The sequence below is a fragment of the Dipodomys merriami genome, unplaced genomic scaffold (genome assembly GCF_024711535.1).
Source record: "Dipodomys merriami isolate MVZ:Mamm:240054 unplaced genomic scaffold, mDipMer1.0.p SCAF_2, whole genome shotgun sequence".
Lineage (NCBI taxonomy): Eukaryota > Metazoa > Chordata > Mammalia > Rodentia > Heteromyidae > Dipodomys > Dipodomys merriami.
In genome coordinates, this window is record NW_027203381.1 from 46,700,272 (window position 1) to 46,727,438 (window position 27,167).

The following is a 27,167-nucleotide window of genomic DNA, read 5'->3' on the forward strand; positions in this document are numbered from 1 at the left end:
CACTGTTTACATTGCTTGCTGACTTAAGATTCTAATCCTATAGTCAGCTGTGACTCCAGTGTGCTGATGGGTTTTTCCTGGTTGCCTAACATTGTAATGCAATTTTGTGGGAGGCATTACATATAAAAGATTACTTTCTTAATGACTCCAAGTACAAAACAAGCACATTGCAATAAAAAAAGGAGGAGGATAACTCCAATGGAAATTATGGTGAATGTTCTTGTCAATCTAAAAAGCATATACTATATATTAAAGAATGAAAATTTCCATAACCGTATTTCTTCTGTTATGTTTTGTAATTCCTTGAGACAATCAACACAGCAGAATGAAGCAGCCATAAAGACAATGTGGGTTCTGAAAAGGATTAATGTCTTAAAGGACAGGCTCTACATGGCAGACGCCCAAGGGATAGGATCTCAACAGTTAAGTTCAACTTCTTGGTGATTTTATATATACAGAAAAACATGTGCAGGACCAAATACAAGCAAACCTGGGTGTATTCTAAAGATGTCAGCTGATGAGAAGGACATAGCAGAAGGCCAGGCAGATAGGGATGGAGTCTAGCAAGCCTTGTCAAATTTAATGTGGGAGATGATAGTGGTCAGAGGACGAATGACTCTGTAAACATGGTAATCCTGTGAGTCAGTTGTGCAGGTAGAGAACAGTGGTTTCCATAGGTGGAAAGACAGGAGCAGGAAATGTTATTGTCCCCAAAGATTTGTGGAAAATTCCCTGCCATCCCATAATTACAGAAATCTCATGTGTTCCCTTTGCTATTGAAAAATATTCTAGTTTTCACTTTCCGATTGGAAATGAAGATGATGGTATATATGGATGAATAAGTAAAGGCTTTTAGTTCCTAATGCGCTCTCAAGTTTTCAGTTTGTCCTTCACTGAGTTAATTGGTTTTCAGATCTATGTTCAACATCTTAGTTCTTGATTACAAAGTAAAATGAAACTATCATAATTGTCATTACAACTCTTTTTTCATATAAGGAACATGTTTCTTTTACACTAAAAAATTGTGATTCTGCATTAAGAGTCAAGTCATTTAAAGATACATCTACTTGTAAAACAACATGATTAATTAATCCAGCCTTCCTACCATCATGAAAGACAAATGAACAAAACATGTTCCAAAAGATTAACCACCCCAATCTTGTCTTGAGAGTGACATCTGGAGTTGCCCTCACCTACCCCCTTGGGTTCACCATGACCCCTAATTCTGAAAGAAGACACTGCTGTGACTGCAAGAAGACATATGAAGTACGAGTGTATTGGGCAGCCTGCAGGAATCAGGTGTTGCCTGAACTGAACACACAGTTTAGGCATCTGTCCACAGCCCTGCTGCATCTAGACAGCACAGGCTCTCAGGACTTATGCTCCCACAAATTGTGGCATTCTGGGGCCTTTATCATCCTGGTCACCAGCATAGAACTGATGTCCCACACAACTCTGCAAGTCCTCAGACAGTGGTTAGTAAACTAGAGATCCCAAATAAATCGTTACTCAGCAAAACCAAGTTGGTAGAATCCTTCCCAAAGTTTATCTAGCAGTCAACAACTCAATACATCATGTTCCCATTTCCAGGCATTGTAAGAAAACAAAGAACACTTTCATTCTCTACTCTGGGAAGTGTGATGGTCTTCAGAAAGCTAAAGTTCTTCTACAGAAAGCCCCAGTGTTTCCTACTTAACTCAGGTCTCCATGAAGCATACTCATGTATTTGACTTACATTTATCTTCAGCCAGACCTGGGTCATATTTGGGACAGGGTGACAATCTAACCATTCTGTCTAACTACTGACTTATTTCATGACTTTTAGAAGTAGGAAGTGCTTTGCTTTGTCTTTGTTTGGTGTGATTTTCTTCATGGGACTAGAGTTTGAAGTCAGGGCCTCGATGCTCACTATTGAGCCATATCTCTGCCTTTGTTGTACTGATTATTTTTGAAATTTGGTCTTGCTTTTTGCCTGGGCATATATGTGGACCTGTGATCCTCCTTTTTGTGTGCTTCTAGCTATAGCTGAATTGAAAAGTATGCACTTTTTTTTTTTTGGTCGGTCGTGGGGCTTGAACTCTGGGCCTGGGCACTGTCCCTCAGCTCTTCAGCTCAAGTTGAGCGCTCTACCACTTGAGTTACAGTGCCACTTCCGGTTTTCTGGTGGTTTATTGGAGATAGGAGTCTCATGGTCTCTCTTGCCCGGGCTGGCTTTGAACCACGATCCTCAGATCTCAGCCTCCTGAGTAGCTAGGATTACAGGCATGATCCACCAGTGCCAGGCTTAAGTATGCACTCTTATACCCATCTGCTTCTACTGAGATAGAGTACTGTGAACTTTTCTCCCTGAGCTGGCCTAGAACAGTTATCCTTTTGTTCTCAGCCTTTCATACAACTAGGATAACAGGCTCAGGTGATTGCTGGGAAAGGGTTTCATTTAGATGCTCAATTTGGTCTTACCTGTCATATTCCCAATCTTATCCTTCTAAATAGCTAGGATTTTAGGTATGAGCCACCAGCACCCAGCCACATGTTCTATTTTAAATGTGTACAATATACTATTGTCCATACATGAGATGACTAAGACTGCCCTGGCTTGTCAACTCTGAACAGAGGCTGTTGGTGAATGAAATCATCTACTTATGAGCAGGAAATTGTCTGCCAAAGTGTTCTGAGCTAGACAGGCAGAGACCAAGTTTAGAACAAAGTAAATGAATTCTGCCCTCACACTTCAGAAGCTAGACATGGGATAAGTACTTCTACAAGGAACATTTAAAACAGATAACATCATTAAGACTGTAAGTACATTTTGAAATGTATGATTTTTTCTTGATAAGTCTATCATGTAAATCTGTAATTAGGGACTTTGAAAATAGCTAACTTTTTTTAAAAAAACACAATATGCTGTAATTGTCTATTAAGTCAATGAGTACTCAGGGACTCTTAAAACCACTGATTGCTTGCTGTGCTTTGGAAGAACAAGTACTTCTAGAAAGATTCCTTCTGAAATTCTCTTTAAGATAGGAGGTATTTGCAAGTGTGCTGCTACCTGCCTAATAACCTTTGTTTCTCAGGGGACTGACATGCATCCATGAGCACAATGAACATTCCAGGTCTGAACTACAATTAGACTAACTCTTATTTTTATAACTGAAGCAAATTTCCATCTTGGATTAAATAAAACTTTTGAATTCCACTGATTTCCAAATGTTCTTTAGGGAGGACTTTATTAATCATTCATTTTCACTCATTTCTGAATGTAAACTAAGTATTTTATCTCACTTAAGAGGATAAGCAATGGACCAGAGCATATGGTATATTTTCAAGTCGTTCTGTTGTTTTATACAAGTTGCTGTATAATGAACTGAAATGAACAAAAATGGAGTGTTGTCTTTTATCTGGTTATGCTCTATTATGCTCACTGATGTTCAACAGTTAAAATAGATGAGCAGTATTCACAAGGTCTTCAATAAAAATCACAAAGATTATATTGTTGTCATTGCAATGTGACAATTCTACTCACAGTAATGCCTTACCTTCAGTATAAAGCCTCATTTGATCTCTTCTGTAAGCAAGCATTATAATTACTTCCAAACATAAATCACATAGAAGGTAAAGTAGGATCCGTGGCATAATCATTTAGACATGGAGGCCTGCTGGAAGGTCTCCTTTCCTGCCAGTCAGTTTCCTATTTGGGTATATTTCCTTTGTCAGTTGTAGGATTGTACCAGCCCACATCCCTCTGAGGAGGCCTGACTGAACAATACGTAATTATTCATTCCACCAAGGCCACAGACATAAGCCAAGAGTGGTGTAATCCTAACACTCTTGAGGCTGAGGCAGGGGGATCTCAAGTTAGAGGCCAGCCTGGGCTACAGAAAGAGAAGGAAGACAAGCAAGCAGGCTGCAGGTGAGAACACAAGACAGCCTCTAGAGATGTATGTCTCTTTGGCATCAGTGACTATCCAACTCTCTGACAGAGAGAAAGTTTTGAAAGCTAGATCCTGGAGAAGACTGACAGTCACAGTGCTCACTATCTCTCCATCCATGAAGCTTACAGTTCCATGGGGGATAATGACAATTAAAACAATACACAGTGTGATATGCACCATGGAGAAAAGAAAGTGGTAAAATGGGAGAAATAATGGTGGTGGTTCTTAAATAACATGGCCAGGAAGGGATTCTCTAAAGAAAGGACATCTGAGGTGAATTCTAGAGAGAAAGTGTTATCCATTAGAAGAGCAAGTAAATCAATTTAGACAGACAAGACAGCATATTCAAAGGCCCAGGGGTGGAAAGAGCTTATGCTTAAAACCCAAATGAAAAGTGTACAGCAGACAAAAAGCAGAATGAAGACAAGGAGGCCTAAGGGAAAACAGGAAGAGCAGGGAGAAAGGAAGGCAGGAAGGGAGGGAGGGAAGAAGGAGATTCAAGAATGGTGGCTATGTCCATCTGATTTGATAACTGGAAAGCTATTGACCAAGTCAATGAATATCATTTTATTTCACTAGTAACATATTTAAAACATTTTTATTTAATGATAAATAAAACAAGTTCTCAATTGAATTTGGTTTAAAAGATGTGATTATCATGTCTAGATCAATAATATGGAATGTCCTGAACTATCTTCACTGTTATTCAATATTCATATAGTAGATAGCATACAATTTAACTAACTATCTATGAGGGAAAAAAAGTTTGTAAAAGTTCTAGGAAGTAATATCCTACTTTTCTTGGCCAATGAAGAGAAATGAATGTGCCAATGCCTTCTGCCTTGGCCCTGCTCTATGCTTATGGGTCCCTGGGTGCCAGGCATTTCCAAAGCAGTTGGGATGGTAGTTAGTGCTCCAAGACTTCAGAGCCCGGTTTTAAAGTGTAAAACAGAGTACAAATCTAAATTTAAGATATCCTAGATCCAGTCTACCATTGTGTTTCTCAAACTTGGATAAATTCTAAAGCAAGAATTGCTGGACACTGCATTGTACAATGGAACGCGCTGCCTTCAGGTAAATACTGAATCATGTAGGAAAAGCAGTGAGCTACATGTACAGAACATTCATATCAGATATGACATGGGTTGTGGCTTCTAAATAATGTGAATGTGAAGAGTCCCAAGGGGCAATCTGCCAAGACGGCTGTGTAGGCAAGGCTTTTACTTGAGACATTTAATGTCCTTCTAAGGATAGTCAAGAATCCCAAAGCATGACAGAAAGATCTTCAGCTCAACAGTACCTAAGGCTTAGTTACTTCCAATCCAAAGGCTAGCAAAGCACCATCAGGAAGGGCTATACATTAGACGAAAGAGATAATTATAGAGTCCTTCCAAAATCAAGAAGAGACAATCGAATATTAAATAGGAAGGGAAGCAAGAGGAGCCGGGATCACTCGGTCAGCCACATGGGATTTCCTTCTGGCTAAAGGTCCAAAGTAACATAGGTCCCATGGTTTCTCTTACTTGCAATAACTAGTATATGTCTGAGACAAGGAGAGAAGGTCAAAAGCTATGTACAAATGACTATATAAGATGATATTAAGTGAAATGATCCCCAAGATAGGGACACAAGTGTTTTTTTCTTTCTTGCTATTGTTTCTAACATATTTCTTTGTTGCTTTGTATGTTCCTTCCCCACGGTATAACCCCTGTTTTCAGTGTATTTGATGTCGGTATAATTTGGGGAGGGGAAGGGTAAAAACAAAATAGGGATACTGGTTGACCCACTGTAACAATGAGATGTTCAAGACAGTATGTTGAAAAACAAACTTTAGAATTTAGGTGGGGGGGGGGGGCGGGAGTGTAGTTGTGGAGATAGGAGGGAAGGGATGGTAGGGGAAAAACAAAGGAGGAGGCAATAATGCTTAATACGAAATGCATTCATTACCTTGCTCATGTAACTGTAACCCTTCTGTACAGTAGTTTCACAATACAAAAATCTTATTTATAAAAGAACAACAACCAAGTTCCTCCTCCCCATAGGCTATTCCTAAACACTGTTTCAAGAATTTATATTCAAGCTGAGCTCTCATGGCTCAAGCCTGTAATCCTAGCTACTCAGGAGGCTGAGATTTGAGGATCATGATTCAAAGCCAGCTCCCGCAGAGAAGTCTGTGTCACTCTTATTTCCAGTTAACCAGCAAAAAAAAAAAAAAAAAAAAAAAAAAAGCCAGGCGTGGAGCTGTGACTCCAGTGGCAGAGTGCTGTTGTTGAGAAAAAATCAAATTAAGAGCTCTGAGGACTCTGAGTTCAAGTCAGTACCAGCACAAAACCCAAATATTCTGCTATGGTCCTGGCCAAAACTTAATTGCACACATACCTGTGCAGAAGCTGGGAGCTGCAGCACACATGTACAAATCTTGACTCACTTTGGCAATGAGATAAATGGTACTAGCCAAATGGAAACAAAAGGGACTATCATTTATTCAGAAAGATCTGAAATTTTAATAAAGTCCACTAAAATTTGTATGAGAACCAAGGAGTTCCAATTAGCTTATCCACGGGCAACTCCTTCTCTAGAAAGAACACTTCTAGCTCAGGACCTGTGCGTACTTTTGAACTCAGTTCAGTCCTGCTTCTCAAGGCCCACCTGGGATAACTCAATGGTCTTCAGCAACCTTTTTAGCAGTAAATCAGCAATGGAGATTTAATTTAGTTCTCACTCATTTTAACAAGCAGCTGTGTGATTTTTAATTCTATTTTCATACGTTTGTAAACTGGAGCCTTTTCAGATTCAATTGGAATCTCAAGAAGAAACAAAACATACGCACAAATAGAGAGAATGCAATCCATATAAAAATAGGTTTTATCATATATATTTTTTTTCCTTTTGATTCTAAATTAATTATTACAACCCTCATTTTACTTATTTTCAGAAGAGGAGACATTCATAAAAGAAAGAGGTAAGAATAATAGATTAAAACATCCCCACATCATGCTTCCTTTTAATCAGTATAATTTCACACAAGATAACTGACTCAAACCTGCTGTGATTTCATTTGTAAAAACTTCGCTAAATTATGTCGATACAGTAAGTAAAACTCAAGCCAGACTTCAACTGTATAAAAGAGTAGGATAGGTTAGATGATATCTAAGATTTTTCTCTATGACTTGAACTTTTAATAAGCTTTACATGTCTTTTCAATAAAGTAATAAATATTACATATTATTATATGTAATATAATAAAGCCAATTGTTGAGACATATAGACCAAAGTATAGAATGCAAAAGGTATCTAAAAGTTAAAATATTTGGAAGTATCTTTACAAAATGAATGTTGACATTTTGTTCGTATATGATTTTTTAAGAAGCACTGTGTGGCTTTCTAGATTGATTATAAAATGCAGTGGGTTTTGCTGCAATTATCAAGGTGAGAAAAGCTTAATTCTATGAATGAAATCAACTCTGAGTGACAATAGCATTCAGAAATACAAGATGGCCATCCTTCTGTCCATCCAATGTCAACCATAAAACCAGAGATAGAATTCTGACTGCACAGCTGCTGGTTTCTCCCTACATTACCTGACAACTGCCAGGGTTTGTGATCTCTCTGTATGATTGAGTCACTGGGATATAAAGGGCAGCCACAGATAGGTGGTGTGCTATCTTCTGAATTTCAGGAGGTGGCACTCAAGGCTCTGTGAGTGAATCTCTGTGGTGTAAATGAAGGTTTCCGGAGGAAAAGTGTGGCAGGGGAAGATGTAGTGACCAGGGAAAGGCTGACTGAGCCTTGTGTACATGAATAGGAATGCAGAGCACAAAAGACACTGCCACCAAGATTGGAGATGATGAGGTGAGACTGGAGACTCACATCAACTATTTCAGGAAACACATGGGAAGATATATTCATGAAACCAGTTCAAAGTAAGTGCCAGATCCTCATACTTGGCTCCGTTGGTACACACAGACCAGCCAATGGAAAAAAAAAGATTAATAACTAAATAGACAGTAGGATCGATTTTGGAATAAAGAAAGAGAAAGAAAGGCTGGAGGTAAGGGTGTAATTTTGTTTTTACAAGATGGGCATAGGTGATACATATAGAACCACACAATGAACATGCCCTAATGTCTATGTATTTAAAAATCAGTAAGACACTAACTTCACTGATGAGTTCATAGCCAAATGTACTTGGAGGAGTTAATGCCCAGCTAGAGAAAGTAATCACTGGGGATGCCTTCAATGTTCTAACTTGTTTCTTAACCTGTTCTCTCTGCTTACCAGCTTCTGTGAGGTGACTGGCTTCCTCCCCCATGCCCTTACCCCATGCTGTTTCTGTCTTATGAAGACCTAGAAGCAACCAACTCAGCTGAACATTGACTGAAATCTTTGGGCAAGAGCCAAAAGAAAGCATTCTTCCTTTAATTGTTTTCATCCAGCATTTTGTAATCACAATAAAAGGCTGACTAAATACAGGACACAGGAATCCTATAATAGTGCCAACAACACTCAGAAATCAATTTCCTAAGAAAGAAATGTACCTAAAATATTGGAAAATATCAGTTGTGTTATTATTAGTTCAGTTTCAAAGCTGTAACCATTGATAATAGACTTACTTTTATATGCAAATAAAAATCTATTGGATGCTATATTTGTTCATGGCAGTTGAAACTAACTGAGCACATGCTATAAGCCAGGCAGTTTTTGAAGTGCTAAGTATACATTTATCTGATTTCACTGTTATAAGTTTATGAGACAGACAATAGGCTCTCTATTTTATAGATAAGGAAACTGAAGCACAGCAAAAGGAAAAAAACTATAAAAGTAGTAAAACTGAGATTCACATTCAAGCCTTCTGACTAGTTTTTCCAGATTAAAACTAAACTACCTTTCCTTTAGAATTTGCATTTTCAGATGCATTCCAGCCTCAAGAGGATCATATTCTGAAAAAATAATTTTAACTATGTAAATGATACATGGCATTGAGAAGGAGAGTGGAAACACGAGATGGGTTCTGAAGAAATGATGTGGGAGAATCAGTAGAACTTGGCAGTATGAGTGCATTGAAGGAGAAGCAAGGAAAATGTCATGTCTTGAATAGCTGAAGTAAGGAGGGGGAACTCAGGAAGTTTCTACAGTTGAAACAGCAAAATAGGGGCTTAGGATGAAGTTGATGCATAGACTTCAGGCTTCTAGAAGACATCTAAGTTTACAAGCCAGGTGGGCAGCTTCACAAAAGAACAGGCAATAGGTCAGGTGGAAGGAAGAGAGCTGTCCTTTTCCCTGCAATGCTGAAATACCTCTCTCCACTCTGAAATCAATCCTAATTGAGAAAATTATTGTGTGCTGAATGGATGCAGATGTGAGAGTTTAACACAAAATTAAAACCATCTCCCCAGCACGTGGGGGTGTAAATTCAGGGAAAATAAAAGGTGGGATCAAAGAAATCCACCAAGCACAAACAGTGGTCTAATTTCCCAACCTGGAATCCCCATAGAGTGCTAAGCATGTTCATCCCAGATTTCTATCCTTTTGTGTGTAAAGCCTGTGCTTGTCAAGACACTGTGACTGCGTAGCTGGCATCTCAGTGACTCTGCAGTGTTTGAGGACACTTGACCAATGTAAAACTGTCCATCAGATTATTTTGTTAAGGATTCTTCTCACTTTGACAAGAAGGGAAGGGAAGCCATCCTGGATGCCACGCATCCTTTTAGGTCTCAGGTTCAAGCATCATTGGGTAGGTTCAACATGGACACTTCCATTAGGAGAATAACATTTTATCTTTACCCAAAGAAGCTGATGGGAGGTTTGGAACAGAAGCAGTGAAGAAATGAAACCAACACAGAATGGAGAACATTTTCACTGATGTCTAGAACTAGTTATGACTCATGTCAGCCTAATCAGATCAGAGGATTCCTTCAGACAATAGAATGAGGTATTTTGGTTGGATGCTCATTAGAATTTAGAATGCTTAATTTCCTCCTTAACTTTAAGTGCCTACCAAGGCAGAAATAATGAAGACAGCAATAAAATAGAAGGCTTTAAACATTTTTAGTATTTAAAAGATTTAAGATTTCTAAAATTTTAAATATTTTTCTAAAACATTTTGTGATCTCTAAAATTAAATTAAGTCTATAAAATTAAATTCAGTTGGGATTTTTAAAAAAAAACATAACTCTGACTTCAGCTAAAATCAATCATCAACATTAAATGGATTTAGTGACACTGGTCTTATTTTGTGAACTAAAACAGAAAATAAAGATTTCCTTGAAAAATATCATGGGTACAATTTTCTTAGTGATTATTACCTTTTATGTATATAAAAATGCCCTTTGAGACTCATTTATGAACAACTGGCTTTCAGTATAGATGTACTAATGAATGATTAATTCACCTATCCCTTATTTTGTTCTTAAATATCTACAGTGACAGGAGTAAGCAATGCCACGCCTGGAGTTTGGGTCAAGTACTTCAAAGCAACTGTGAACAGAGTACTTACAAAGTGGTACTTCCAGTGGATGTCCTGTTACATCACACCATCCAATGGGGTGAAGGTCAGGGCTGTCTACACCCATCCAATAGTCATACTTATGGTCCCAACCATCAAAATGAACCTGTTAAAAGGAATTTTGAATAATTACTGCTTTTCAATTAATATATCATTTATTCTTTTGTCAAAATATTTGAAAACAGATCTTTGAAGCTGAGATTGAAATTGTATGAATCACATCTTGCAGCGGAAACAATATTTGAAACCTGCCATCTTATAGTCCCTCTAATCTAGCCAAGAAAGGTTCTTGTATCAAAAAGGTTGGGAAATGAAAATACCTTCAGAGATTGATTCAGACTTTGGAGGCTTAAGGCCAATCCATTTTCTCCCTTAAGACAAATCCCATGATGTTGTTGAGAAGACATTTCCTGTCCTGAGGGAGTCTCCTGATAGCCATGGCTGGTACCATGTCAGCATCATAACAAGAATAGCCACCAGTGCAAGCCTGGTACTGATGAAGCCAGAATCTAGAATGCACAGAAGCAAGAAACTCCCAAATCCTCACAAATGAGGAAAGGTAGAGCAGGAACAATGGATACAAAGACAGAAGACAAAGTATGTCACTAGGGTAATGGGATTGCTATAACAATCTTGATAACTGTGAAAGGACAAAATGTCAACAGGGAGCCGTCCACTTGGTAGAGGTTTATCACCACTTTGGATTCTATCTACCAAACATACACCATGCTGCACACATATGCACAGGCCTAAATGATAAAATAGAAAGTAAATTCTTACTTATCAACTAACAAAAGTTTCATTTCTGGATGAAGATGTGTGTGCAAGGAAACACAGGCATGAAAAGAGGTTATTATGTAGCTCATTTATTCTCTGATGTATTTGCTGGATTTGGTTACTAAAGTTAAATGGAGACTGTATCTTTGGTAATGCAAAAAGAATCCTCAATAGTTTTTTTGAAAAATACTTTGAATAAATAGAATAAGGTGTCTACCACAATAGGAAATGATTGGAAATAGTTGTCTAAAATTCAGGACATAAAGAAAAGAAGCAAAAATTGTATTTCCTGAGTCTAAGGCAACCTTCTTCTAGTGATCTCCAAAGCATGGTTTCCACACCAGCAACATCAGCACCCTAGACATGAGGCAGGGATGGAAATCCCCAGGCCCATTCCAACTCCAGCAAGGCAGGATACGTACTCCAGATGCCACCATCTGTAGACCAGTGATCTTAAGAATTCCCACAATGTATTTCTCCCAGACGCTGGCTTTTAGGCATGCAGAAGATCATTTCATAGCACAAAATATATGCAATGACTGATTTAGATTTTGGACAGAAACCTGCTCATTAATTAAAGGAAAATACACAAACTGAACATGACCATCAGCCCTAACTATGGCACAGAATTGAGAAATATGGTCTCAGCAGTAGCTGTCATGTTGTGGCAGAGGACACACAGACTGGAGAGCTGGTAAGGCCGTGGGAAACTGAATGGCAGAGTGCTAGAAAAGGAGGAGCTACAGGAGATGACCACAAAATTGGGGAGGGGGAAGATGGCTTATTCACATAGACCTAGGTCAAGAGCTAGACTGTACTTATACAAGATGAGTCTTCATGAAGATAAGCAGAGTAGCTAAAACAAAAATTAGTGGGGTTACATATTTCTGAGAGAGCAGAGACAAGAGATTTCAATTATACTTGCAGAGAATCAATGAAAAAGTCTACCATTTGAGGAAATAACCATGTCTATAAGAGTTACACTGGATGAGCCCTAAAAAGACACAGATTAAGAGAATCACCAGTAATTAACTGTCCAACAAGACCCACCAGTATCCTTCTGAAAAGATAAATATTACATCAGGTATGGTGGCAGCTTATGCTTGTTTGCCTAGTAACTTAAGGTACAGAGAGGGAAGATTATGGTTCAAGGAAAGCCCAACAAAAAGGTTCAACCAATACAAAGCTGAAGGTGATATATACAACTTTCATCCCAGCCATGCAGGAAGCTTAAACAGGAAGACCTCAGACTAGACTTACCCAGGCAAAATTATGAGACCCTATTTGAAAAGTGACTGAAATGAAAAGAGCTGAGGGTATGATTTCCTCCCTAGCAAGCACAAGGCCCTGAGTTCAAACTCTCAGTAGAGTGCGGGGGGAAGAGAATAATAATATTCACACTGCACACCATGCCATCCATAACGGGTAATATACAATGAAGTTATTAGACAAAGTAAGAACCACATGAATGAGAGATAATCAACTTTTTTTAAAAAGCAGCCAAAAGAAACAGTCCTTGAGATGACCTACATGCTGTAGGCCAAGAAAGAGCAACATTCAAGAAGTTAAAGAAAAAAAAAACTTCATGAATGAATAGAGAGTCTCAGGAAAGAAATAGAAACTTTTTATAAAAGAGACAAGTGTAAATTCTAGAACTGGAAAGCTAAGTGTCAGAATTTTTAAAAGTTTGAAAACGAGAATGGACATAACAGCAGATTAGTGGGAAAGTGGGTAAGAATGGAAGCAGACTCACAGAAGCTAGAACTCTAAAGACCAGATAGTAAGTGGCTGAAATACTGAAGAGAGCTACAGGCACTTGAGATAACATCAACACAGAGGAGAGGAGGGGAGGGGAGGGGAGAGGGAGAGAAGGGGAGAGAGGAGGAAGGGAAGGGAGGGAAGGAGAGGGGAAGTCAAACTAATCAAACACAAGTAATAATATTGAAAAAAAATCTCTCATTCTCCCCAAGTCTCTAACTTACAAATTTAGCAAGAATGGTAAAACCCACCACAGTAAGTTTAAAGAAAAATGAAAACAACGCAAATCACAGTGAATGAAAGACAGAAAGGAATCCTGAGAGAACCAGGGAAAGGCAGCAATTACACAGAGTGAAACTGATAGTTGACTGCTATGCCCCATTTTCAACGGAGGCACAACACAGTGAAATGACAACGCAGGGGTTTATATCAGACCCCAAATCACTTAATATAGAGAAAATTTCAGATAAACAAAAGCAAAATAATAACTGCCCATTATGAAGGGCAATTAAAGAAATGTCAAGGGAAGAATGTTAGGCTGATGGAAGGGGATGCAGGTAGAGTTCTAATCCACCGGAATGAGCGATGAGCAGACGTGATAAATGTGGGGAGGTTGGAAAGGCCAACTCAGCACTGTCATCAAAGCAAATTCTCTATGCGGCAGAATAAAACATAAAACAGTATGCTCATCTCTGTGGGCACAGACGATGCATTTGACAAAGTTCAATATAGAATGATAAGCACTCTCAGCAAACTAAGATTTGACTGAGAAAGACTTCTGGAGAAACTCACAGCTATATCACACTGAGTGACATGCTTTTCTATTGTAAAGATACTGTACAGAGGAGTTACAGTTATGTGAGTCAGGTAATGAGTACATTTCGCATCGAGCATTGTTACCCCAGCCTTTGTTTTTCCCCTTCTATCCCCTCCCTCCCCACCTCCCCAACTAACTCCGCCACCCTTCCATCCCCCAAGTTGTAAAGTTCATTTGCAACACAGTGTATTTTATGTCTCATTATTAAAAAGGGTCAACCTGAATCCTTGTTTCAGTAACAAAATACTGATGCTTTCTTGAAGGGGAGACTTTTTCTGGGGCTTGAACTCATGACCTGGGCGCTGCCCTGGGCTTTTTTACTCAAGGCTAGTGCTCTACATCACCTGAGCCACAGCTTCACTTCTGGCTCTTTCTTTCTCTTTTTCTTTCTTTCCTTCTTTTTTCTTTTTTCTTTCTTTCTTTCTTTCTTTCTTTCTTTCTTTCTTTCTTTCTTTCTTTCTTCCTTCATTCCTCTTTCTTTCCTTCCTTGCTTCCTTGCTTCCTTCCTTCCTTCCTTCCTTCCTTTCTCTTTCTTTCTTTTTTCTTTCTTTCTCTTTCTTTCTTTCTTTCTTTCTTTCTTTCTTTCTTTCTTTCTTTCTTTCTTTCTTTCTTTCTTTCTTTCTTTCTTTCTTTTTCCTTCCTTCCTTCCTTCCTTCCTTCCTTCCTTCCTTCTTTCCTTTCTTTCTTTCTTCTTTCTTTCTTCTTTCTTTCCTTCTTTCTCTCTTTCTTTTTTTTTGGTACTTAACCGGAGATTAGAGTCTGACAGACTTTTCTGCCCAGACTGATTTTGAACCAGGATCCTCAGATCTCAGCCTCCTTAGTAGCTAGGATTACAGGCACAAGCCAATGGTGCCCGGTTATTTATTGAACTCTCTTCTCAAAAATCTCAACAATGAAGCACATTTATCTATTTCTATTCAACACTGAAATGTCTCTTGCATTATTCACAGATGGGTGTCCATGAAGGACACTGTAAGAGCTAAAAAAAAAATGGAGGCAGTGAACATCGAAGAACAGTCATCAGCGATGGTAGGGACATGGAGTTGCACAAGTAAGCTGAGCACCTAGCAGGATTCTGCTTTGCGAAGAGAGATCATTCTACTTCTCCTATTGTGCAATTAGGTCTGAAACAACAACAACAAAAAGTCTTAAGTTCAAAGTTTCTGGACAGCAAAGGTGTTCTTTTTTGTCAGTCGTGGGGCCAGAATGCTGGACCTGGGTGCTATCCCTCGCTCTTCAGCTCAAGGCTAAACTCTACCACTTGAGCCACAGCGCCACTTAGGGCGTTTTCTGCTAATGTAGTACCGAGGAATCAAACCCAGGGCCTCGTGCATGCAAGGCAAGCACTCTATCACTGAGCCACCTTCCAAGCCCCAAAGGTGATTTGCTTTATGTATTCTCCTTAACATTTTTCTTAACATTCAATTAGCCTTTCTGAGGCTGTGCATAATTACTTAGGATGGCCCCTCTCCTAATTCCATGATGTGACTCCCACCTCCTCCATGGGCTGCCTAACTTGACATACACAGTCCTAAATCCACATTGTTATGATATGCATCTTTATGAAGGATGTTTCTATTAGTTTAGATCTTCTTATTTCTAGGATAATTAAAAAATTTAAGTAGGTGGTCACACCTGGTTAGATAGAGGATAATGTCATTTTAAGAATTCTTATAATTTAAAAAATTTATTGTGAAAATACAGTACAGAGGGGTACAATTACATGGGAAAGGTAATGAGTGCATTTCTTATCAAGAATTGTTGCCTCCTCCTTTGTTTCCTCTTACCATCCCTTCCCATCCCCCCCACAAACACCCCCGTGCCAAAGTTGTAAAGTTCGTTTTTGACATAACAATCTGTACATCTCATTGGTGCAATGGGTCCACCTGTATCCCTATTTAAACAATTTGTTTTTTCCCTTCCCCTCCACAAATTATACCAACATCAAACACAGTGAAAGCAGGGGTTACACCGTGGGGGAGGGACATACAAAGCAACAAAGAAATCATCTTATAAATATGTTAGACACAATAGCAAGAAAGAAAAAACATTTGAGTCTTTAACTTGGGGTTCATTTCGCTTAACATCAACTTATCTAAGCACATGGTCAAGTTGATAGAGGAGACTGGAATTTTAACGATAAATTACATTGTTTAGTTTAGTTTTTGTGTGACTTGTTTTTATACTGGTCCTGGGGCTTGAACTCAGGGCCTGTGCACTGTCCCTGAGTATTTTTGCTCAAGGCTAGTTCTCTACCACTCAAACCACAGCTCCCTTTCCAGTTTTTTGCTGGTTAACTGGAGATAAGAGTCTCATGGACTTTCCTACCCAGGCTGGCTTTAAATAGCAATCCTCAAATCTCAGCCTCCTGAGTAACTGGGATTTACAGGCATGAGCCCTTGGTGCCTGGCATTTACATTGTTTCTATAAAGCAAAGAGCCATTTTGAAAACCAAATCATCTCCAGCACTGTATTTCTTATGGTTAAGATTTTCATATATTTGAGACTACATAAAGTAAATATGTATACCTTTCTATTTCAGCTTTGACAAACTAGAAATCAAAGGTCAGATGTCTGAACCAAACCAAATAATTTCTAGTTTCCATATTCAAACAGGCAGTAAAGCTTTCTGGGATTAGCATCTTAAAAATCAGTGATTAGTGACAATGAATTAGAAATCGAAGAATTAGATAATCTAAAGACAAAGACAGCCTTCTTAGTATAAATCCAAATCTGATAATCACCAGAATCCACACTATCTTTCAACATTACATGATCATTTCCTGCCCATCACCCATACTGGGCCATGTACTACACCCTCCCTCATTCACCTTTGCTGCCTCCCTGACTCATACCCACTCTCTGGCTCAAAATCCACCAGCTCAAGTAGATGAAAGATTGTAATTGTATCTCCTCCTTGTTCCTTTGGGAAATTGGTGGATAAGGCAGTTCTTTATCTTGGAACACAGGAGCAAAATTTAAAACTCAATCATAATAATTTTATTAGCTTAAGTAATTATTACACTTATTTTCTCCTGGTAAATGGTTTAAAAAATTTTAATATTACTTTAACAGGCTTATTCGATATAGGTATTTTAATTGTCGAGTCCTCAAATCTAAACGAAGTGCTTAGATATAAATGCTTATGGTGAATAAACTGTAAGTTTAGGTAAGATAATAACTTAGTACCTGAACTTTTCCAGCCTTAATGCAGTGCATTTACAATTAACCAAACTTAGGCTTAAGTGTCATTCTAGAAATAACTGACTTTTAGTGTGTTATCCTGGTATCTACTACTCTTAACTACCAGGGCTTCAGACAAAGCCCTGCTTCACCTTGCTTCCTGTGATGCAGAGTGCAGAGCTCTGTTGGGAGATGTCACAGAGTTTTCTCAGAGAAGGACCAACACCAGACATTTGTTCTATCCCTGGCAAATCCACTGTGATCACACCATTACAGAGCACCAACATAACCCAGGAGCAGGAGTGCCAGGAATGGCAAGGAATGTGCTTTAATTCTGCACTTGTATATTCCATGTTGAGTGTCAAACGTATACAGTACATATATAGCTGTGAAATACATGCTAAATAATGTTCATCATATAAATCTCCCCATTTAGTGTCCATAGTATGTTCTTTCAGTCAACAATCACACAATCTGCAAATGGCAAAACCAGACTTGAAGTAACAGGAGAGGGGATTACTATGGGATACTTCACTATCATATCAGAATTAAATTCATTTTTCTGAACATCAAAGGGCACCTTCATGGAGGAAATAAAATAGCACTGAATGAACTGGATGCAGTGGAGGATGCCTGTACTCTCCACCTTTCACAGCCTGATGACAAGCTTAAGGAGAGTGAAGGAAAGAAAATTTTTATGTGAGTTAAAAAACTTGTGATCCACCTGTTAGGATCGCCACTTGACCTAGGAGGCAACTGTGATTTCTGTAGCTTCAAACCCTTGTGTGAAACCCACATATTTGCCCCTTATCTCTCCTTAACATTCATCCTGGAAAATCACCACCCTTCTCTTTTTTGCTCACTGCCCCCAAACCTATCCACTCTCACAAATCAGTTACATCCATCTCTGTTCTCATTCGCTTCCATATGGAAAAAAACTTCTAAAGCACTAATCTGGAAAATCAATAACTCATTTGACTTTGGAATCCTGGGTATTGTATATACATTTATTGGAATTAGGGAAGGGAAGGGGAACAACAAAATGGTGAGACAAAGGACAAAGGAGAAACCAATGCAACAGTGATACTCACAAGACAATATGTTGGAAATGATCTGTACAACGTGGAGGGGAGATTTAGGGGGAGAGAAAGTGGGAGAAAAATGAGGGAAGGGGTAATAAGTTCAACAAGAAATGTACTCACTACCTTACTTATGTAACTGTAATTCCTTGGTACATCACCTTGACAATAACATTATAACTATTATTATCTTCTTTTGATTTTCAAGGCCGATGTCAAAATTCATCCTATTTCTTATGATTTTCGAACTTCAGTGAGCTACATGGGCCTTAATTCTGCACTTATATATATTTCAGGCAGATTCACATGTATATAGTAAATATACTGCTATAAAATAAGATTATAATGTAATATATACATCTCTTCACATCTCCTGCTATCAACCAACCCATCCTTAATCTAATTCAATGGAGGTGAGAAATAATGGTAAATTTACCACATTTTCTTGATCCATTCATCTACTGAGGGGCATCTGGGTTGGTTCCATATCTTAGCTATAGTAAATAGTGGTGCAATAAACATAGTCATGCTGGTAGCTTTAGTGTGGTCTTGTTTGTAATCATTTGGGTAAATGCCCAAAAGTGGGATTGCTGGGTCATAGGGGAGTTCTATGTGGAGTCTTTTGAGGAACCTCCATACTACTTTCCAAAGTGGTTGAACAAGTTTACACTCCCACCAACAATGCAGTAAGGTTCCCTTCTGTTCACATCCCCTCCAGCATCTGTTGTTATTAGAGTTCTTAATTATAGCCATTCTTACTGGAGTGAAGTGGTATTTCAATGTTGTTTTGATTTGCATTTCTTTTATGGCTAGGGAGGTTGAGCATTTCTTCATGTGTCTGTTGGCCATCCTTCTTTCCTCTTCAGAGAAGTTTCTCTTTAAGTCTTTAGCCCACTTATTTATTGGGCAGTTGTTTCTTTGAGGATTTCTTGTTGGGGGATTGTGGTATATATACACAATGGAATTCTATGCCTCCATCAGAAAGAATGACATTGCCCCATTTGTTAGGAAATGGAAAGACTTGGAAAAAATTATATTAAGTGAAGTAAGCCAGGCCCAAAGAAACATAGGTCCCATGGTTTCCCTTATTTGCAATAACTAGTATATGTCTGAGTCAAGCAGAAAAGGTCAGATAAGGTGATGTTAGGGAAATGAACCCTAAGATATGTGTTCAAATTTTTTTCTTTCATGTGATTGTTTCAAACACATTTATAAGATTATTTCTTTGTTGCTTTGTATGTCCCTCCCCCACAGTATAACCCCTGCTTTCACTGTATTTGATGTCAGTATAATTTGTGGAGGGGAAGGGGAAAAACAAATCGTTTAAATAGGGATACAGGTGGTGGACCCATTGCAACAATGAGATGTACAAGTCGTTATGTTGAAAACGAACTTTACAACTTTGGTGCGGGGGGTGGGGGGGAGCGGGGAGGATTGGGGGGGAGGATGGGAAGGGATGGGAAGGGGAAACAAAGGAGGAGGCTACAATGCTTGATAAGAAATGTACTCATTATCTTGTCCATGTAATTGTAACCCCTCTGTACAATATTTTCACAATAAAAAAAAGAAATAATGGTAAAAATCTACACTTGGTTTAATTACAGATCTCACATAGATTTTTTTGCTGAGGATGGTTTTGAACAAAATTTTTCCCAATACTTCTTTAGAGTATTACTATGGAAATAGAGTAGTTAATAAATTGCATTAGTCATTAAACATATAGCTGTATCTTTAAGTATTCAATAATTACTTAAATTCTTTTTTTAAGTTATTGGTCTTTTTTACCTCTGTAAGACAGCATGCCCAAGAGAAACCTGGCTGGATGCCTGATGCAGAGGACATTTAACTCTAAATGTTCCCATTTGTGACAAATATGTCTAAATAAGTTTCTATTATCTTATTTCTGTGGTTATAGTTTAAAAAATACACTTGGTTTTTTCCCCTAAGACAAACTCTCCCCAGAAGGTTCCTATAAGAAATAAAAATGGCCAAATTTCCAACAGAATCCCCAGAGTTTTAGTCCTTGTTGAGAAATTTTAAAATATTTAACTAAGCAAGATAACAGTTCCATTCGGGACTCCATGGATACACATCTGTGGATAATACACAGGAAGAAAAACCTTATTCAGAGTAAGGACTAATAACCTCAAAATCACTTTATGATCACAGCTAACAAATATTTTCATGAGCTTGGCAGGGAAATGCAGGAGATTTTCAACAATGATCTGCAAGTCAAGCAGGCTGAGAAGTGAGAAAAAACTCTGCACCTCTACTACCACTTACAAACCAGCTCCTGGGTAACTGTTCACCAGGTTGCCACTCCTCCACTCTTTTCAAGACACTAGTTCTTGCAGTGGACACTGTGTCAGTATAGCCTCTAGTTTCCACTCTTTCAAAAAGGATGGGAGCTGAGTACCAGTGGCTCATGCCTATACCCTAGCTACTCAACTGAACTTTTTTGCTTCAGACTAGTGCTGTATGACAGCTCCATTTCCAGCTTTTTGGTGGTTAATTGGAGAAAAGTGTCTTAGACTTTCCTGCTCAGGCTGGCTTTGTAATGATTTGTTAAAAATGTTTGAAGGTTGTTTCTAAAATGTTTGAAACCATGAGTATTTCTTTCTCATTCTAATAGTTTGTCTAATAACTTACCAATTCTCCCAGTAGCAAGTTGTAAGTTGGTCATATAAAAAAGTTTTCTTTAAAATCACTCAAGAATGTCTTTTAATCTGACTTTGCTTTTCTATCTCACAATATTTGACTGTTATTTGAACACAGAATCATATCCTCTAATGTATTGTTTCCAGTATCAGGTAGTACCTGGAACATACTTATTGAGACACCTAAAAATTCTTTAGGACAAATGAAGGAATAAGTGAGCATAAAAATTCAAACAATACATTGAAAGGGCTCATTGCAGTGTATTCAACTCTACTGAATTGTCCACTTAATCGCAGAGTTATCTCTTGAACTATCAACATTTTTTCCAAGGACTAAAGTAAGCTCAAACATGTGGACAAAGCTAGCAAGATGGTGGCTGAGTGAGGTCTTCTGACATGCCTGACATCGCTCCTCACAAACACACCCTATTGAACTGCTGGTCTCACATCAAATCTCTAGAAGAGTTAAGGAAGTTAGTCTGGGTGGCACAGTAAATTTTATGATACTAGCATCTCAGCCTTCCCCAAAAGACCTCAGGACCATAATGTCAAATTCTACCAGAACTGTAAGGAAGAATGAATAATGTTCCTCACATAAGCCTATGAAATAGAAAGAGGAATAGCAACTAACTAATGCTATCAAAGTATTATTCTGAAAACAAAACCCAGTATAGACACATATATACACAAAAATAAATTATATACATTTCCTTTATGCACACAGAAGCAACAATTCTCAATAAAATATTTGCAAACTGAATTCAACAAAACATTAAGACAATCATCTATCATAAAGAAGCTCAATTTATTACAGGGATGCAAGAGTGGTTAAACATATGCAAATCAACTAATGTACTATTGCACGTAAAGAGAGTCAAGGGCTCTCTGTATATCATATTTATAATAACAATGATTTTTTGAAAAGAGAATTAAGCACAAAAAATTCATCTCAATAGAGGCAGAAAATTTTAAGAACTCAAATATTTTAATTAGGAAAGCTTTAAAGAACTTGGAAATTGAAGGAACATACTTCAACATGATAAAACCTATAGCTAACAAGCCTGGCTAATATCATACTAAGTGTCAAAAGGTGAAATTATTTCCTCTAAAGTCTCATTTGTTGAAAATCAGAGAGCTGTAGCTGAATAGGTCTTTGATTCTATTCCATTTGTTGACATGTCAGTTTTTGTGCTAATACTCTGCTGTTTTATTTACTATGACTTATAGAAGCTCAGTATTGTGATACCTCCAGCATCACTTCCTTCATCCACCAGGATTATTTAGGCTAGTCAGAGTCTTTTATGCTTCCATATTAACTTCAGGATTGAATTTTCTATTTCTCTAAAGAATGACATTGGGATTTTGTTAGCCTGCCCATTTTCATAATACTAATTCTGCTAATCCATGAATATGGGAAATGTTTCTACCTTTTAGTTTCTTCTTCACTTTTTTCCTTTAAGGGCGCACATAATTTTCATTGCAGAGGTCTTTCATATTCTTAGTGAAGCTTATTCTGAAGGTATATTTTTAATTTAGGTTATTGTGAATGAGAGTGTTTTCTTGATTTCTTTTTCAGTTTGTTCATAGTTGGCATATAGTAAAGCTATAAATATATATCTCTATATACATATATATAGTAAAGCTACAGATTTTTGTACATTGATTTTATATTTTGACAGTTTGCAAAGGAATGTATCGGATATAGGCAGTTTAAATTCTTTGTGGAGTCTTTAGGGTCCTTTATAGGAACGTATCATCTGCAAATGGTGATTCCTCTGTGTATCTCCTATTGCTTTCAGTCACCTGATTGCTCTGGCAGTAATGGAAATGCAACTGAGGAGGTCTGAGCCCTCATGATTCAATCACCTCTGAATGGTTCCTCCTCTAAACACTGCTGCAGAAGGAAGACTTGCACCTTCAACACATGAGCTTCTGAAGCACATCCCAAATCCAAGTCACAGTACCATTTTTTCTTCAGTGTTCTCCTTGAATGTAATGACTAAGAGGTGGTAGTGTAAATAGGAATTTGGATCTAACTTAAATTATGATTGAGCCAAGGGAAGTGAAGAAAGGGAGTGCACAGGTGAAGGAAGCAAGAGGAACAAATGACAGCTTTGTCCATGTCTCACATTGTAGGAATCTCACAATAATCAAGATGTTGCAAAACAAGCCTATGTTTAGAATCTCCTCTAATCACATAAAAATTAGCTAAACTAGTTGGAAGTGGTTGCCTCTACAGTGGAGCAATCATGGGAGAGAATCTTTTGGAACAAACATTTCCTTTAACAAAACATGTAGAATAACATCTGGCACCCTTTGATAAAAGAATTTAAGAAAATAAAGTTTCTAAGATAGGCAAACAAATTTATGTCTATGCTATTACTAAATAAAGAATACAGGGAAAGTAGTGTTGTTTTGAGATTGTGTAGTCTGGTTTATTTTGTTGTTGAAGAAGGGATGTAATGAATTCCTTTCTGATCATATTGTTGAAATTCCTACAAAATATTAAAGTAAAAATATGTAGCAGACAAATGAAAAGTGGTACCTGGGTCTTGCCTACAGTGGAAAAGGCAGGGGATCCAGAATCAGAATCTAAGAATGGCTATTGCAGTCTGGGGCATGCACATTAACACAGGAAGAGAGGGAGGCTGAAGTGGCAGAGTACACAGTTAGATGAACAATCTTCTGTTCTGGCTACATTCATTCTCTTCCAAAGAAATAGACTCTTAGGAATGGCATCAATGGCCTTTGATCCTTGGTTTCTGATTGGTCTGGCCAATGCAAAGTATCATCAGGAGCACAGGAGAGAGAAGACTTCTATTCCTGCCTGACTAAAGATTGACAACGTCTGTTCTGTCAGCTGAGGCCACAGCTTCTGCCTTAGCTTTCTCTAGCAGCTCAGTCATTTCCACATTTTCCAGGCTAATCATCAATGCCTTATTTCTCTGCCCCCCCCCCCAAATTCTACATACTCAGTATAGTGCAGGATCCTGACTGGAATGAGTCTACAAAGAATCCCTAGGAATTTTTTTTAAAATAAGAAGCAATAAGGTATCTAGGAATCAGACAGAATGGTAAAGCAGCAGCAAAGGGGTGGAAAAACATGGAAGAAAATACAATGCCTTGGTTGACAATCTCAGCTGCAGTCATGTAACAGAATCTTGATTAACACTGTTTGAGAAGTGAATGAATGCTACCAATGGAATCAAATGAAATGCACTACTAGAAGCTATGCTGGTGAATGTAGGCACAATATTAGAACTTCTTGAGGAATACTGCGTGCAGGAACATAGGCACCAACTCCATCACATGTTCCTTCAGGGAATAACTGGTGACAGTCTAAAGGAATAGGGCACAAATGAAGTAAACAAAAAAAAGTTCCAGTAAAGAGAATTACCAGTTTCTTTTGAGACATGTAAGACAAAAATCAGCATCTTAAAGCTAGAGGAATGAAAAGTTAATTGTCACAATTTGGCTCCTAGTTTTTCCACATAGGAGGCAAATGTCAGTGTGCTTTAGCAGGGATAGTGGCGATTTCTCAATTATTCTGTGGCAGGGGCACAGAGGAGAGCCTGGTGGACAATACTACACTGGCGAAGGCACTTTCCTTTGGGTGGTAGATAAAGGTCTGAGAAGGGCACAAATGCACATTCCTGTAGTGTGCTTTCAGTCCGCTCTAGACAGGGATTCCTGGAGAAGCTGACAGGGCTGGGGAGGGGAGGGGCAAGGTGTCATGTGGAGGCCTGCATGGAGATGCAGAGGAAGAGAGTAACAGAGAGAGCTAATCAGATGGGAGCTCTGCTCAGAAATGTGATTTCAAGGCTTGAAATCCTACAGATGGAGCTGTCAGTGTGATGCCAAGACCTCAAATGCAAGATGGGGCACGTGGCAGGGACAGAGTGACGCCTAAGATCTTGGCATCACCAGTGAGTTGCCTTCCTCTGCTCCAATCTATTTATAAAACTGACATTACTTCCTATTCAGACTCCGAGTAGATGCTTGTGAGACCTAGTTATTTATTTGTAGCAAAATTTTGCGGTGCTATTTTTTGATGTTTTACCTCTTAAAATTGTACTTTGTTCCGTCATTACTCAAAATCAAAGGCTTTCATCTAAATATGTCAAGGCATAACAGATGAAAAATCTTGGCTCTTTTTCCATACTACAACCTAGGTTTAATAGTTTCCATTTACAGGCTGACTTTATCACTTCCTGTGAAGTATACCGAGTCATTCATATAAATGGTGTTGTTTCTAATGAGTAAGGAGACTGGGCTTGAAACTGTGCTGAAATGTAAAGTTCTGCATCAGTCGCTCACATTACTTATACTATTGGGTAGGTTATGCATCCAACTGACTGCAGAAGCCTTCCCTTTCTTCATGCACAGCCCGTGCTTACCTCAACCAGAACAACGCCTTCTGAAATGGATTCAATTTCTGGTCAAAATAAATAGTGTGCAAGCCAGTAATAGCTTTCAACCAATGGAGGAGAATAGTGTTTGTAATGAACATGCTGATTCCTATTTCTTACATAATTTTTGTATAATTAGGTGTCAGAAGTCATTACCTTTCATGAACTTGTGTGTATTCTGCCCATTGGGCTCTTGGATCAAAACCAAACTAAAGGAAGAAACCCATTTATTACCTGGATTCTGCTTTCTAAAATCTTGCACATCACAACGGTCATACACAATATGAACTAAAATCATCAGCAAAGGTCTAATCATTGAGAGAAATGTACTTCTCCGTTTATTTTAGAAAGAAGCAAAAATAATCATTATTGTCCTTCTGGAAATTGTTTCCAATATTTTGGTATACATGTTCCTAAGTATTTCATACTTATCCACTTATAGCCTACCATTACCCACTTTTCTCCTTTGAAGTTCTATGCCCTTGAACCTCAAGCCTGAATTTGTTGCCCTTCACCAAAATCAGACTCCACACTGATGATTCAAAGTGGTACTGATACTGGATGCCTTTGGCTTATGCCTGCAATCCCAGCTACTTGGGAGGCTGAGACTTGAGGATCATGTTTTGAAGCTAACCTGATTAGGAAAATCATTATTTTTTTCTCCAATTAATCAGCAAAAAGCTGGAAGGGGAGTTATGGCTCAAGTTGTAGAGCACCAACCTTGAAAGAAAAAGCTAAGGTATCGTGCCCAACATTGTACAAGATTCGGAGTTCAAGCTGCAATACTTGTATCATAAAAAGGGTACTGATAATTGGCTGCTAATTCCCAGCTATATAGGAAATTTTTATAAGTATGTTTTACCACAATTAAGTATAAATTTGCATATACTATATGTGTAATATTAAATGTTCCATTCACTAGAATACATACAAATATTCATCAGGTATATTTTAAATGCATAATATCACTATCTACAAACTAAACCAAAGTCACAATATAGTATCACTTCACTCCATGAAGAATGGATTTTATCAAAAAATAAAGGTAAGAAGTGTCCATGAAGATGTAAAATAAAGGGAGCCTTTGCACATCATTGCTGATAATAGAAATCAGTGTAGCCATTATAGAAAACAGTGTAGAGGTTTCTCAGAAAAATTATAATAGAATCACGATAGGTCCAACAATCCCACTTCTGTGTATTCACACAAAATAAAATAAGTATGCTAAATACTCATTTTATTATAGTTATTAATAATAGCCAAGAAACTTAAGTGTCCATCAATTGATGATGAGGGATAATGAAAATCTGGTTCAATGCAATGTCATTCAGCCATAAAAAGAATGAAGTCTTGTCATTCACAACTACAAATGGAAGTAGGGATCATTATAATACATGAAGTCAGCTAGGCACAAAGACACAAACACTGTAGGGAGGAGAAGAGGGAAGAATAAGAGATAATGAGGTTGATCAATAGGTACTAGATTACAACTTTTCAGAAGCAAGAAATTCTAGTCTGTTAGTGCAATAACTGCACTGCACATTTCAAGAAGATAGCAGAAAGGTGTTTTTTATATATTTTTTAATGGCAGCACTGGGGTTTTTAGACTCAAAGCTAGTGGTTGCTAGGAAGGTGTTCTTCCACTGAGCTATGTGTCCAGGCCCTTGTATGTGCTAGTTATTCAATAAATTGTTTTTGCCAGTACCGGGATCTGAAATCAGGGCCTTATACTCGATCACCTTGCTTGCTATCTTGGTGCTCTACCACTTGACTGAAGCCTCACTACAACCTTTGGCTGGTTATTTTAGAGTCTTGTAGAATTTTCTGCCTGGGCTGTTTTCAAACAGTAATCCTTTGGATCTCAGTTTCCTGAGTAGATAGGACACAGGTATGAGCCACTAGCACCTAACTGTAATAGTTTCTGATATTGGGTCCCACATCCTTCCTAGGCAAACACTTGAATTATGATCTTCATATCTGAGCTTCCTACCATAGCTCAGTGAGTTTTTTCCCATTGAGATTAAGTTACATAGACTCTTCTACGGGAAGT

General features: G+C 38.1%; 1 protein-coding gene across 1 annotated transcript in view; it reads right to left on the reverse strand.

The window, feature by feature from the left end:
* Positions 1 to 27,167, reverse strand: part of L3mbtl4 (L3MBTL histone methyl-lysine binding protein 4) — a 374,322-nt gene that overhangs the window by 157,831 nt on the left and 189,324 nt on the right. Inside the window, exon 13 of the mRNA XM_070028667.1 lies at positions 10,429 to 10,543. Within this exon, the coding sequence (XP_069884768.1) occupies positions 10,429 to 10,543 (115 nt within the window). The remainder of the gene's footprint in view (positions 1 to 10,428; positions 10,544 to 27,167) is intronic.